The sequence below is a fragment of the Lissotriton vulgaris genome, chromosome 2_1, assembly GCF_964263255.1.
Source record: "Lissotriton vulgaris chromosome 2_1, aLisVul1.2, whole genome shotgun sequence".
Taxonomy (NCBI): Eukaryota; Metazoa; Chordata; class Amphibia; order Caudata; family Salamandridae; genus Lissotriton; species Lissotriton vulgaris.
The window spans coordinates 320,613,310-320,628,146 of NC_141687.1; the positions used below are offsets into that span (position 1 = coordinate 320,613,310).

The 14,837-nt window shown below is 45.7% G+C and overlaps 1 protein-coding gene across 1 annotated transcript in view; it reads right to left on the reverse strand.

Annotated features, from left to right (window-relative positions):
• Positions 1–14,837, reverse strand: part of ITGAE (integrin subunit alpha E) — a 771,961-nt gene that overhangs the window by 19,429 nt on the left and 737,695 nt on the right. The window contains exon 30 of the mRNA XM_086955032.1: positions 10,338–10,433. Within this exon, the coding sequence (XP_086811158.1) occupies positions 10,338–10,433 (96 nt within the window). The remainder of the gene's footprint in view (positions 1–10,337; positions 10,434–14,837) is intronic.

Genomic DNA, 14,837 nt, shown 5'->3' on the forward strand with positions numbered 1-14,837 from the left:
CTGCTTCTGTCACTTTAAAGAATGCATCTAGTATACTTGAATTTATTGAGATATACGGTTCATGTGTGCATGACAACCATGCCGAGGCGGCTGGCCATGCCCCCATGTGCAGTATTCTAATTCTCAGACCCCACTTCCAAATCGCACCCCCAGAGACCACTTTGCATTTCAAAATGTTTGTTTTTTTCTGAGGGAGGATTCCATTCTCTTTCGGTAGGTTGAACGTGAGCAGACACTGGAAGTTTTACAGATATGTTGCACCCAGTAAAACTTTTCGTCCTGCAAGGTGGTAATTTCGACAACCTGTGAAATCAGTGCAGGGTGTTATTTCACAACCCGTTAAATCACAATTTTGCCCAGCTCTTAATGAGACCCAATGGCTCCAGATTGGGTGAACAGTATCAGTGCCCCTGTAGAGTGCTTAACTTGTATAAAAAATAAAAAGAAAGAGAGAGAGAGAAGTGCTAGGACTCTCGCCATGAGCCCATTGCAGCTTGCACCACACAGTGACCCTGCTATGCTGCCTGTGATAGTAACAACACAACTACTATCCCACTCTTAAGTGTGACACTTCTGACTATTCCAGGCCCCCAAAGCTACAAGAATGGCTTGGGCAGCAGGTAATAGTCATTTTTATTGTATATTAAATTAACAATTAACTGCTCTTGTGGTCCTCTCTAAATTAGACAGACAGCCGTACCTTGTGGCAAATGTCTCATGCGCCGGTGTTGACAAGTGCGGTGTAGAGCACCAGACACTATCGGCTCAAATTTAGCACTGCTTCTGTCACTTTAAAGAATGCATCTAGTATACTTGAATTTATTGAGATATACGGTTCATGTGTGCATGACAACCACGCCGAGGCGGCTGGCCATGCCCCCATGTGCAGTATTATAATTCTCAGACCCCACTTCCAAATCGCACCCCCAGAGACCACTTTGCATTTCAAAATGATTGTTTTTTTCTGACAGCACATCACATGAAACTCAAATTAGCGGTCAGGTCAATTGGCGAAAGTGAACCGCAATATCAAAATCCGCCGCAATGTTGATATAATCTGTCCAAATTCACGCTGGCAACATGATATGGCAACAGCAGATATCTGAATTAAACAAAATGCGCTTTACGTGAGGGCAATGTGAGAACAGTCATGCGATGCATTAAAAAACAAGGCCGGGAAACTATCTGAATTAAACAAAATGCGCTGTACGCGAGGGCAATGTGAGAACAGTCATGCGATGCATTAAACAACAAGTCCGGGAAACTGAAAGTACGGCCGAATAATTAGGGGAGGAGAAGCCCTTTGATGTGCTGGGCTGGCCGTGAATGCGCGTGCTTGTTTGCTCACGTGATTCACGTGAACTTCAAGAAAACCGCAGCAGAAAGCCCTTGGTTTGACGAGGATTTTGACTACTTGAATTCTCGCTCCCTCAATGCGCTTGCGCGCATTGTAGGTCACGAGACCTAAAAAGGATGGAGAAAGCTATCAAAACCTGCAATCCTATAGGAAAATCGGCTTGCTTTAAACAAGGAAACTAGGAAAGCTGCATCTGCCTGAATCTTAGCTCTCCAGGACTTGGTTTCATAGTAACAGTTGGACCAATCCTGCCAGGCATGGCAGCCTGCCTGCTTGGGAGAGTACGTCTGGAGAGCCTGCAATCCAGAAGAATAACACTAGATGTGGGAGCCTGGGAGTCCATTAAAACGGAAAAAAGATGAGTGGAGTCTCGGGGAAAAGTCCTGAATTACCAACCTAAACAAACATTTTAGTGAAACTAACCTGAACATTGAGAAGCTACTTCTTCCCAGCAACAGTATACACATCTGGATTACAACATAGATAATGATAGGCAGAGTACAGCTCTCAAGTAGCCGATGACACTCGCTCTTAATTGCCTCTGAGAAGCCCTATGGCCCACATGCATCATCCCGGGATTTTGCGAGTTCTAAAGTGCGAAAAATAGCGATTCGCATTTTAGAATTCGCAAAACGGGATGCATGATTATTTTCGGTAAATTTATGCGATTTGGTAAAAATCTCAATTTTTACCGAATCGCATAAATTACCGAAATACAATTTGCGAATTCGCTATTCCCATTGGTTCCTATGGGCCAAAAGGCCCATAGGAAGCAATGGGAAGGCATTAGCGAATTGCGATTTTCACTTTGAAAATCGCAATTTGTTAATGCATTTCATGGGTGCAGGGGGGGGGTCCAAAGGACCCCCCCCTGCACCCCTGAAATGTATTTTTTGCATCATGTTTCACACACATGTCCTAAGGACATGTGTGTCTGTAACATGAATGTTGAAAAAAATGCATTTTCAGCGTTTTAAACACTTTTTGCAAATTTACCGAGTGGTTCAACCACTCGGTAAATTTGACACCCTAATTGCGAATTCGCAATTTTAAAACTAATCATGCATTGCTTTTAAGAAATTGCAAATTTGCGATTTCTTGAAAGCAATCGCATTTTTAGAAATCGCAAAAAAGTTGCGATTTTTAAAAAACATGATGCATCTCAAAAAGCATTTTTGGAATCGCACCGTTTGCTACTCCAAAAATGCTTGATGCATGTGGGCCTATGTGCTTACATTCCCTATTAAATATACTTGAATCATTGCTGTCCTCTAGTGGACACATGATTCAAGAATTCTACATTGTTGCTTTTATAAAAGGACTACTTCTGGAAATGGTTGCTAACCTTTTACCTTCGTATCCATTTCTCTTCATTTTTGCAGTTTTTCTCCTTTTAATTTTAGATGGAGTGGGCTCTTAAGTTCTTTATTCTTTAATTGTGTTTTTGTGTTTGCTTTTTGCTTACTCAAAACATCTTACAGATTTTCTTTTACTATTACCGTTCTGTGTGGGGTAAACTAACAAAGGTCGCCTTTATTACAGTTTGCCTCTGTAGAATTCTCAGCTCACAACACAACAGTGCCCTTGCCCTCTGATGGCTTACATACCTGCGGATTTCCCTATGATGTTTAGTTACATTTAAATAAACCTTGACACATAAATATTTACATTCATTTACGTTTTGTAATCAAATGCCCTACAAGTAGATTACGATTTCCATCTTCTGTGACATAGTTTAATGACCTGAAACTGAGGTACCAACGTAATAGCCATAGCCTAGGATGCATAGGTATAAATATTTTCACGAAAAGCTTGTTTAAGAAATGCATGGGTAACATAGGGCCCGATTACGATGGCGGTGGGACCAGCACCGCACCGTCATCCAGCCCATTGGTTCTGACCGCCGCATTAGGATACAGGCGTCGGATCTCGGCTGGCGAGGGAAAGACCGCCGCGTCCGACAGGATCAAGGATCCCGTCAGTGCGGGGTTCGGACTCCTATTCTCTACAATGGGGCGGTGCCTGCTCAGGCACCGCCGTGGGGGTTAGGATGTCACTTTCCGCTGGCAGAAATTGACTTTGGGGGCCAACAGCAGGCCCCCCTTCTTCCCTGGTCCTCCGCTATGGGCCCTGCCCCTGAAACATCTCTGCACCATGTGAGAGAAACCGCATGGTGCCTGCCACATAGTGCAGGGATGTTTGGAATAATTATATTTTATATTGCGGCATGTGCTGCGGGCTGCAGCACATGCCGCAGCACACACCTGAATGCAAAGTATACACAGTGTGACCGCCGTGAAGGCGGTCGCATCCTAATGCGGACAGCGGGACCGCCTACATTTAGTCAAGTGGTCCTGCTTCGGCATTGTAATCAGGCCCTTAATGCCCATTGTCATCAGTAACACCCATTCAAATACACGCACTAACAACAGAGGCTTACGTATATTCCGTCTTTAAAACACAGTAAATTAAAAACAAAACTTGCTTATTTTTCTCTTTCTCAGGAATAAGCCATTTACAAAATAAACAGATGTCCTCTGACTCTCTGACTCTTTGTGGGTGGCAATAAAACAGGCAAAGTAAGTGCAAAGAGACCATTCATGCCTTGAGTATTAGATATGCTGTTTCAGATTTGTTAGCATCATCTCCACACACAAAAGCAAAAACTTCATGACAAATGCACAGGTGTTTCCTCAAGCACAGACTGCAACAGTGATTTTACTAAATATGGGATGTAGGAAACTGGCTCTATATATACTACACCAAAATGAGGTATAGTGTGTATAGATCCCAGGTGACCCCAGAGGTAAACAGAGGTTAAAGTTAGATAGAACCTTACTCTCTATTTGTGGTAGAGTGGTCGGGCAGTAAGGCAGTATCAGAGGACATTGTTAAGCATTTCATGTACACCCTCGGTCAGCAAATGAATTAACACACTCAAGAACTGAACTCTAGGCCAGTTGTTTTTGTATAAAAATATATACTGTTGTTTTATTTTTAGAACTAAGCAAGCCTGGCACAGGTAAGCATATAGAACAGTTTGAAAATGTAAAAGGAATTGTACTTTGATTTAAAGGGGATGCAGTAGGTTGCAATACTTAGCAAAAAAAAAAGCATTGAAATGAATAGGCTTTTTCAGTAAATTACAGGTAAGTTACTTTTTACGTTACTTTTCTAACTCAGTACTGGATACCTAGATTCAGCACTGGGACATTTACTGCAAACAGGTAAGTAAATATGTTTTGGTTATTCCTGCGATTTTTAAAGAATATATTTAGATTTCAAAACTCCACACAAAAACTTTTTGGAAGAAAATAGTCAATTTTATCCTATGGAGGAAAAACAGGTTATCGGTTCACAGGTAAGTTATCGACTGGGAGAGTTAAGGTTCTGGGGTTAGACTCAGGGGTCCTCCAGGGTCAGTGATGCACTCTGTTTGCACCCAAGGGCAATAGGGCGGGTGGGTGCAGAGTGTTGAGGCCCAATGTTATCCAATAGGGAATAGGGGCCTCTGGTTGCTGGCTGCTGGCAAGCAGACTCCTGGGTTGTGGGAGCAAAGCTCATAGGGTTTAGGTCAGGGCAAATGGGGAAACAAAGTAGCACAAAAGGTGCACCCTCAGCAGCACTAGGGCAGCTGGGTGCAGGGTGCTGTTTCGAGGTCGGGTGCCCTGTTGTTTTCAATGGAGAACCTCTGGTTTGCAAAAGCACTGCAGGAAGGGAGATGAAGGACTTCTGGGTGCGACCACCACTTTGAGAGGTAAGTTGGGAAGTTAGAGGTTGGTGAGGCACCGTCAGTTTGGGTACAGAAGGCTGTGGGGCATCAGGTGCAGGGGTGCCTTTTGGGGTTGGATCTTCTTACCAGTTCCGGGTCGCTTTATGGGGGCCTTCTGGATTTAGGTTGCAGGCGTCGGCTGGAGGCTTAAGGCAAGTCAGGGGTCGCTGGATCTTGGGTCAGAGTCGCCAAGGTGACCTCCTTGTGGTGTTTTTCCACTGAAGCTCAGCCCGGGTTCGGGGAGTGCAGAGTGGGCTGGATTCGGGGTCGGCGGCTGCTACCAGAGGTTGCAATTGAACAAATCTGATGTTCACGGGAGAAGCAGTCTTTGGAAGTGAAGGCAGGCAGGTCCTCCAGGGTTTTTGAGGTTGCTGGCTGCAGGACACACCGGGATTTCACAGGAGCAGGTTCAAGGGGAGACAGGCCTGTAGGGATGGGGTCAACCAAGTCAGTGGGCGTCTTCCTCTTGTTAGCTGGCTGCACGGCTGTGTAGTCCTTCTTCTTTCCTTCTTGTTGTTTCGGGATCTGAGGAAGAAATGTTCAGGGCGCCCCTAAGTACTAGATTTAGGGGTGTTACAGGTAGGTAAAGGGCAGCGACCAATTGGCCCATTCCCTGGGGTGGGTACACCCCCTATTGTGCCACCCTCCAGGGGGAAGGGGGCAGGAGCCTGTCCCTGGTTGGTTAGGTCCCACGTCCTCAAGATGGCAGGAATTGCAAGTTGTGCTTCATCTCACCTCCCCACCTGAGGGCTGAAGTTTGCAGAGTGGACACACCTCTCTCCCTCACTTGTTTTTCCCGCCGGTTCTCCCAACCAAATTGGGGGGTAGAACCAGTGGGGACCAGTTGCTCAAAGCAGCAAATGGTCTCTGGAGGCTCACAAAGGCTGCATGCCTTTGTGAGCCTTCCCTTTGCGAACTCTGCCCATCCTGGGGGAGGAGGCTTGGCACCTCGTCCCAGGATGTGCATTGTTTCAGGCCTCAGAGAGCAGCAGGCTCTTGACCCAGGGGTCCGGAAAGATGTCTGGTGGTGGCAGCTGAAAGCAGCCACTCATTCTGGACAGTGGTGGTGGGTTAGTTTTCAGGGGGCATCTCTGAGATGCCGTCTGTGTACATTTTTCATTAAATCCCACACTGGCATCAGTGTGGGTTTAATGTGCTGAGAAGTTTGATACCAAACTTATCAGTTTTCACTGTAGCCATTATGGTGCTGTGGAGTTCGTAATGACAATCTCCCAGCACCATATACTCTTAATGGCAGCACTGCACTTACAATATCTAAGAATGGACACTGTAGGGGTACAGGGCTCATGCACCTGTACCCTATCCACTGGCATAGGGCACCAAGCTAGAGTGGTGACTGATCTTTGCCATGGCAGTGGGTTGTAGGCATGGCACACAGGGAGTTGTGCCATGTTGTCTCTTCACTTTGTTCTGCACCAAAACACGCAGCCTGCAAAGGCAGTGTATGTGTGTAATTGTAGAGGGCCTCTGAGGGTGGCACAATAAGTGCTGCAGCACTTCGAGGCTTCCCTGGTCACAGTGCCCTGGGTACCTGTGGTACCATATACCAGGGGCGGACCTGTGGCCAGAGATGCAAATTGGGTTAGTTTTGAGGAAAGAACACAGGTCCTGGGAACCTGATTGGCAGGGACCCAGGGCACACCAAGAAAAAGTGCATCAGTAGCCTGGCAAAAAGTAGGGGGGTTACTGCAACTGAAACACACTTTCCTATATGGGAGGAGCTTGTTTTATGTGAAGAAATGTAGAACCTAAAATGTTATACAGTGTGCGAGGCTACTAAATATTACAATTCAGACATAGGGGCTCATTTAGTATGGTTATAACTCTGTTACGGTGATGGAGTAAAATATTCCTGCAACCTGACAGATTAACGCACTCTGAATTTAGATGTCTGCTGTCCCTGTGGACATCTCACTGGCAGGAACCACTGTCAAGGCAGTTCCTGTCAATGTATTTAAATTCTGATGGACTGCTCAGTCAACATGACAGTACTATTGGCCTTGGTCCTTTCTAAAGGGTCATCTCGTAACTTTTTGGCTTCCAGACTTCTGTTTTGCTGACTTTGTTTTTGCTGAATTTAGAACTCTGCACACTTTACCAGTGCTAACCAGTGCTAAAGTGCTTGTGCTTTCACCTTAAAATATAATAGAAATGGATTATATCCAATTGGCATATTTGATTTACTTGTAACTTCCCAGTAGAATGGTACTAGTTGTGCCTGTAAATTAAATTATGCGAGTGGAAATGAAGCACTAATTGTGTCACCCACTTAAGTAGCCCTTTCAAACTTGTATCAGGTGTGCCACTGCAGCCTGTGTGTGCAGTTTTAAACTTCAATGTAGACCTTGCAAAAAACCTTCCTTTTTAATACATGTAAGTCACCAATAGGCCAAGTTAAGCATTGGACTGCCCAGAGGGAAGGTATAGTGTATTTAAAAAATATTACCTGCTTTTTTAGGTTTTACATGTCCTGGTAGTAAAAAACTCTAAAATTCATTTTTCAATACTGCAAGGCCTACCATAAGATAACATTGGAGTTACCATAGTGATAATTTCTAAATGGGAGCAGGTAACCAGTTCATGTTTGATGTATTTGAAATTATAATAATAATGCCTCTCTCATTGTGAAGTAAGATTTTAAATGTAAAAAATGTAAATGCCACTTGGCATTTTTCTGCCTTAGAATTTTAGTGCCTGCAGCCTGTCTCTGGGTCACATGACTGGGTGTAGCTGGCAATTGTGCTTCGTGTATTCCTCCTAGACAGCCTGGATGGGCCATCACTGACATGATAAGGGGAGATCTAAGAACAGCTCAACTTACACATAGTCTAATTTACACATGAATAGTCTATGCCCTTCCTCCACACAGATGTCAACATACTCCGTGTAGTTTGTCTAGGGCCAGGCCAGAGAAGACAGGAAACCTGTGTCCTTCACATGGAAAACTCCAGAAGCTTCTCCCACTTCGAAAAAAAGATCTAGGTATACATGTAGGAACCCAGGCACCAACTTTTCAGTCAACATCTGGACCTGTGGAGACTCTGCTAGAAAGAAAGGCTGCTGTGCTGCTGAAAAGGACTACCGCTCTGCTGAACTACTGCTCTGAAGAACTGCTGCCCAGCTATGCTGACCTGATGCTCTCTTGTCTGGGTTCGAAGGACTAGTCCGGCATCTATTGAACCCAGGCCTCCAGAGTGACTCGAAGGGCTAGTTGGCTGGCCTCCTGGCTAGAGCCATCAGGACAGAAGGGACCAAAAACCTTAAACCCAACACCCGGACTCCCCCATCTGTGAGGCCTACCAGGGCAAGCTTTAGGGCTGGTGACGCCTGGTGGGACAATTTTTTTTGGCACCCCCACAACCTATGACCGCCTCCTCGGATTCACTCACTACCACCGGGCAAAATTCCCCTCATCTCTTTAATCATGAGTTATTGCTAAACACAGTGCCCCCCTGAGGTCGGTGCCCCCTCCACAGGTCAGCGCCCAGTGCGGTCTCACAGACCACACTGCCCTAAAGCCGGCCCTGAGCCCTACCCTGCCAACTGGTGATGACAAAGTCCTGGACCCTTGGAAGTGGGCCTGAAGGTGCTCTGCCTGCCCCTCTGTGGATCTCCTCTGCTGTGCATTATGAAGCAGAGCAGGACTGATGCATCGCCTCTGCTGCAAGGATTCTCTCAACCCAAGAACTCTGCATCGACCTTGCAGCCTGCATCGGAACCGCCGCTGTGAGAAGCTGCCTCAATTCAGGCCTTCTTATCACAAATCCATCATTGACGGCATGCTCGACTGCGGCAGAGGTTCTTGCATTAAAGCCCTGCAGCTCTTCGGAACCAATGCATCACCTCAGCTGAGAGACACATCTTCCACGCTGGACTTTGCCTCAAAAACCTTCATTGATAGGATCCTCAAAGATAATGCAGGACTTCTCATCAGAATTTAACAGCTCCTCGTAACCAACACATTGATTTGGCTACATGACGCATTTTCAGCATGGGACCTTACAAAGATCTGCAAGCAAGATTTAAGTTAATCCTGTTTAGTGGGTCTAACAGGGTCCCTGTAGCTGGCGGCTCTTCAACACAGTTGGCCTAAACTTGTGACTTTGTCACGGTCCAGTTTGACCAGTTTGTTCTCTTTGGCATTAAATACACATAAATCTTTAAAATTGCAGATCTCCAAGACTACTGATTAGATTTTTTGTAATGTTGGTCTTGTTTTATTTACTAAAATACTCTAATGTTCTGAATGGTGGGGGATTTTTCCTGTGTTCCGTTTTCGCTTTATTATTGTTTGATGTTCTGCATAAATTCATTACCCATTGCCTCCAAGTTAAGCCTGACTGCTCTGTGCAAAGCTCTTAAAGGGTTCAGCCCAGGTTAATTTAGGGTCTGCTCGTGGCTCACCCTGACAAGGATTGTGGTTCCAGCTTGGTTAGGGTTTAACTCCTGGTACCAATAACCCAATTTCTCACAGGTACCATCCATCAAACCTCTAATACGTTTCTATATTTTCAAAAACAAAATTCCAAGGCAGAATTTTGTTTTTGAAAATAGAAAAACTAATGACCCCTACACCATCTGAGTTTTATCCCATAGTTTGGGGGCCACTTTAAAGTTTTGACTGCCCCTTACTGCCATGATTTACCTGGCAGTGATGAGCAGTGAAAAGCGGACATTTGACTGCCCAATCTAAATCAGGCATGCATTCAAATGGCCAAACCACCAATTGCCCTCACTCCATCGTTCATCATAGGAGTAGGTCAGCGATGGAGATGTAGCAGTCCGCTGTCACTGCTGCATTGAAGGTCCACATTCATTCTAATTGAGATGAGTGGACCTTCAGTTCAATAGAGAGGGTACTATGTTTCAAAGTACCCTCGCTGCCAAATTCTAAATCAGGCCAATACTTCTCAATAAGAAGGCTTTTGTGTTGATATTTTCCTGTAAAACTACCGCCTTGCTAATCAAGGTGCTGGAAACATCTACATTAAAATACATTCACTATTGCTTCATTCAATATTTGAAAAGAACACAATAACTTTGAGGATAAAAAAACATGCTGCAATGCTTATGCATGTTTTTGTTATTTAACTCTGTTTGTACAGTTCAATACACTTGTGGGTATTTCGAATTTTACAGACAGTAGGGGAAAATCATAGTGGCAGATATCTCATGAATTTTCCTTACCGTTTCTTTGAGGTTGCTTAACTTTAAGGCTGCATAGAGAGACTGGTTGTAGTTTATTTCAGCGTTGACCACCAAATCTATTTTATCTTCTACCACCTGAAAAACAAGACAGATAGACCATTTAGAAGGCAGGCATTCTGCCAATGGCAATGGAAGAAACAGAAAGGCAATGCATAACTAAGTAGCAACCATCCTGACTGAAGAGCCTCTATTGTTCACTGTAATAGAAACCTTTAGTAGCAATTGTCGTGGAATTTCACCATCTCCCTCTGACGCAATTGGAAATATATGCACTTTATTTCAGTGTTACCTTTAGGATGAACTTTTACATAACCAAGCACCAAGAATAACAAAAAGTGAAAGTGTTACTATAGAATAATGACACCACATATATGTATACACTGTATACATATAAATATGTTTATCTATACTACTATAATAAAGTAAGAACTTCCAGACTTTCAGGCGGGTAAACTCGGGAACCACTGCACCAATCTACACACCCGATTCACCGTTGAAATCGTCAGGGTGTGTAGATGGTTATAGGCTATATAAATGTAAAAAATAAACGTTATTTATAATATTTATGTTAAAAAAAAGTTGTCCCCCCCAAAGTAGTGCCGGCCGCAATGTGCGTGCTCACGTCAGGAGCACGGGGAGGAGCGGCGTCCGAGGAGCGGCGGACATGGTGCGGGGAAGCAGCGGTGACGTCAGGAGCAGTGGACAGGCCAGCAGCGGTGCGAGCGGACAGTCGGGAGGAGCGCCGGCAGAGGAGGAGCGGCAGACATGGCGCGGGGGAGGAGCGGTCACGTGAGGAGCAGCGGACAGGCCAGCGGCGGTGCGAGCGGACAGGCGGGAGGAGTGCCAGTGGAGGTAAGGGGACCCATGTCGGGGTAGGCGGGGGTCGGGGCAGGTGGGGGTAGGGGCAGGCAGGGGACGGGCCGGGCGGGGGACGGGCTGTTGTAGTCATGCGGTCAGGCCACTCTGAAATATGCATAGTGGGAGAGTGGTTACTTTTTAAAGATTTGCCCTGCCTAGCAACGAAAATGGGAGTTCGCTCCAGAGAGATATGTTGTACACAAGTCCATTGAGAAGTGGTTCGGGTCGGGGAAGGCGGGGGACGGGCCGGGCGGGGGCCCGGCCTGATGGACAATGTTGGGGCGGGCGGGGGGTGGGGAAGCTGCCTGTTTCTCCCGGACAAGGTCGGGACGGGCTGCTAGTATATATATATACGTATATATATGTATGTATGTATATATATGCTTTAATTTAATAAAGACAATACCTTGACAAGCAACCTACAGCGTATCCAGGAGTCCGTTCTCTCTACGTGGTGCCTGCATGCATCTTGGAGTGTAAACTGATATATTTATATCTATACAGACGATTATCAGAAACAATCTACGGACAGAAGGAGCCAGTTTGCAGAGCCTTCCAAGGGTTGCGCTGCTACAGAGAGGCGTGCCTGTTGTTTTGCCTTCCCCCCCCCTCCGCCGCTGACCAGAACACCTGCGGCTGCCAAACGGGGGGGACTACATTGCCCACAAACCCTGTTGCGACTATCCCGCCTGCCCACGCCCACCTAAGCGCCAGGAGGTGCACAAAAGGCCTGTGTTACCGCAGGGGAGCGGGAGACGATAATCAGAAACAATTTACGGACAGAAGGAGCCAGTTTGCAGAGCCTTGCAAGGGCCGCTCTGCTACAGAGAGGCGTGCCTGTTGTTTTGCCTGTCTCCCCCCCCCGCCGCCGTTAACAGGAACACATGCTGCTGCAGAGAGTGGGGGACTACATTGCCCACAAACCCTGTTGCGACTATCCCGCCTGCCCACACCCACCTAAGCGCCAGGAGGCGCACAAAAGGCCTGTGTTACCGCAGGGGAGCGGGAGACGATTATCAGAAACAATCTACGGACAGAAGGTGCCAGTTTGCAGAGCCTGCCAAGGGTTGCGCTGCTACAGAGAGGCGTGCCTGTTGTTTCGCCTGTCCCCCCCCACCCGCCGCCGCTCACCGGAACACCTGCGGCTGCCGAGAGGGGGGGACTACATTGCCCACAAACCCTATTGCGACTATCCCGCCTGCCCACGCCAACCTAAGCGTCAGGAGGCGCACAAAAGGCCCGTGTTACCGCAGGGAAGTTATATTTTACTTCGCTGATGTATTAAATCTGGACCCGAGCCTCACAGTAAGAACGTATTAACTGTAAACAAACTTTGGAATATATGTAATTAAGTTGTTAATAATACTCACTTTCTAACGATCATTGTTGTCAGGCAGCCTGTTTGATCTACCCTACAGTCTCATTAAGAATAATAATGACTGCACGACCAGCTAAGGGCAGAAACTCTCTGCGGGGTGGACTAAATAAAGGGACGCTCGACCACTTTTTAACTAAGGCGGCTTCAAAAATTGATCATGAGATAGCGATTGCTGAACACTGTCTGTCATTGGAATTAGTTAATAGAAATTCATCCCTGGGCTCTCTAATTACAGTTCCATCCCCGCCGCCACAACCCACTCAAGTAACCCTGACAGACGATCTTAGTATCCCACTGCTTCTGCAAGATTGTATTACATCTTCGATCTCAAGTAGAGGGGTACGAGCAAGCAATGACTGTCTTGACATCTCCTTAGAACTATTATCAGAGGAACTACCAAACCCTCCAGAAAAAATTATAACACCAAGAACCAATAATTTAAAGATTAGACAACCAGGACAGGTTCTCACGTCAACGAGAGAAAGGGGAGGAGCATGTAATCATGGTAGCCCCCCCAAAACAGCCATAATTCATCATAGCCCCTTAAAATCTAAAGGTACACTGCTAAAAGAACCCCTGTACTTTGATTCAAATGATCTGATGAAAAACCTTGAGTAACTAGTAAAATCACTACTCTAACCCCTTACAGAAAGAGTTAAGAGGATATCTGACCAGCTAAGCACCTTGGCTGAAACTACCACTAAAAATGCAAATCTCATACAGCAACTGCTGACATCTAAACAACTCATTCCCCTTGGCGGTCAGTTATCAGGGGATGCTCACAACTCAAGAGAAACATTAGAATCCTTACCTATTGTAAAAGAGCCCAAACCAATTCCTTTAGTAACAGATAGTACCCATAAAATAAACACAGGATCAAATGAAATCATTCCAACAAAAATACCTGAAGATTTAAACATTCCTCCCAATAGAGAATACCCGACGACAAAAACTTTAAATAAAATGGGAGTACACATAGATCTCCCTCCAGCTTCCGCCCCCTACGTCATAATTCTTACTGGCGTTCCAGAACTCCCAGCAGGGAAAGGGAATCTTATCTGGAATTAAAAAATAAGGCCATACACTGGCTAATAAACAACAGACCCTTGCCACCCAACATAAATGGCGAGATCATGTTTGCGAGAAGACTGGCATGGGTTGGCCATAGACCCAAGGACATCGCGGGCGATATCCTGATTGTAAACTTCAGGGATCGGAGGGCAGTGGCTCACATCACGGACTGGTATGTCGAGAGAGGCGGCGAGGGCATATCCACCCGAGATCTGAGCTATTTCTACCCTCAACCCTCAGTCACCGGGAGGTGTCCCAGACAATCCAGCAAGATGAGGAATAACCTTACCCCCTTTTCATCAGTTTTAATACCTTCGTTTTATAGAAGGCAGGAGGCATATTACACGTGACCCATTTATAGAAACAGGCCTCTTCCACAACATTATATGAGAGCACAGATGTCCGCTTATATCCCGCCCTGGTCTATTCCCTTACACAATCACTATGAGGCTTTAACTTCCCTTGACGAACAGGATTGAAATAGGGGGGAAAGTAGGGCGCACACAATAACTTTGAAGGTCCCAGCTCTACTACCGGTCGACTCAAACGAACACCGGAGTGCACTTCCTTGTAAGGAATCCCTCGAAAACAGGAGAGGAGAGTATCAGGAAGTAGGGTTTACATTTGGGTCGGGTATCTCCAAATCCCAAAAATCTTCACATGAGCAAAGATTTGATTTGACGCCCGAGGAAGAGCAACCTCCTCCCCCCCGATGACAAATATAAGTGAAATAACTGATGCGGCTACCACCCTCCAGATGGGAAAAACGAATCAAAAATTCATATCCTGGAATGTTGCAGGGTTAGCTAGCAAAATCTCCTTTCAACCTTGGTTAGATGCTGTCCAAAATTATGATGTAATCTGCCTCCAAGAAACATGGGCAGCGGATGAATTACACATAATTGGTTATCAGACCTTCCATACGCCTGCTATTACAACTACCCAAGGTAGAAATAAAGGGGGTCTTTCTACATATGTTTCTACGGCAGCAGAAATTTAAATTTTAAAGTTTATATCTACAGATCACTTTCAGATTCTGACCATGAGCGGTGGTCGTGTTAAAAACATGACCATAGTAAATTTTTATAATAATATCCCCAAAAATAATGTGGATAAAGTAATGGACAATCTTAAAAGTAGTCTATGTATCATTCAGGACCACTCACGCGGGG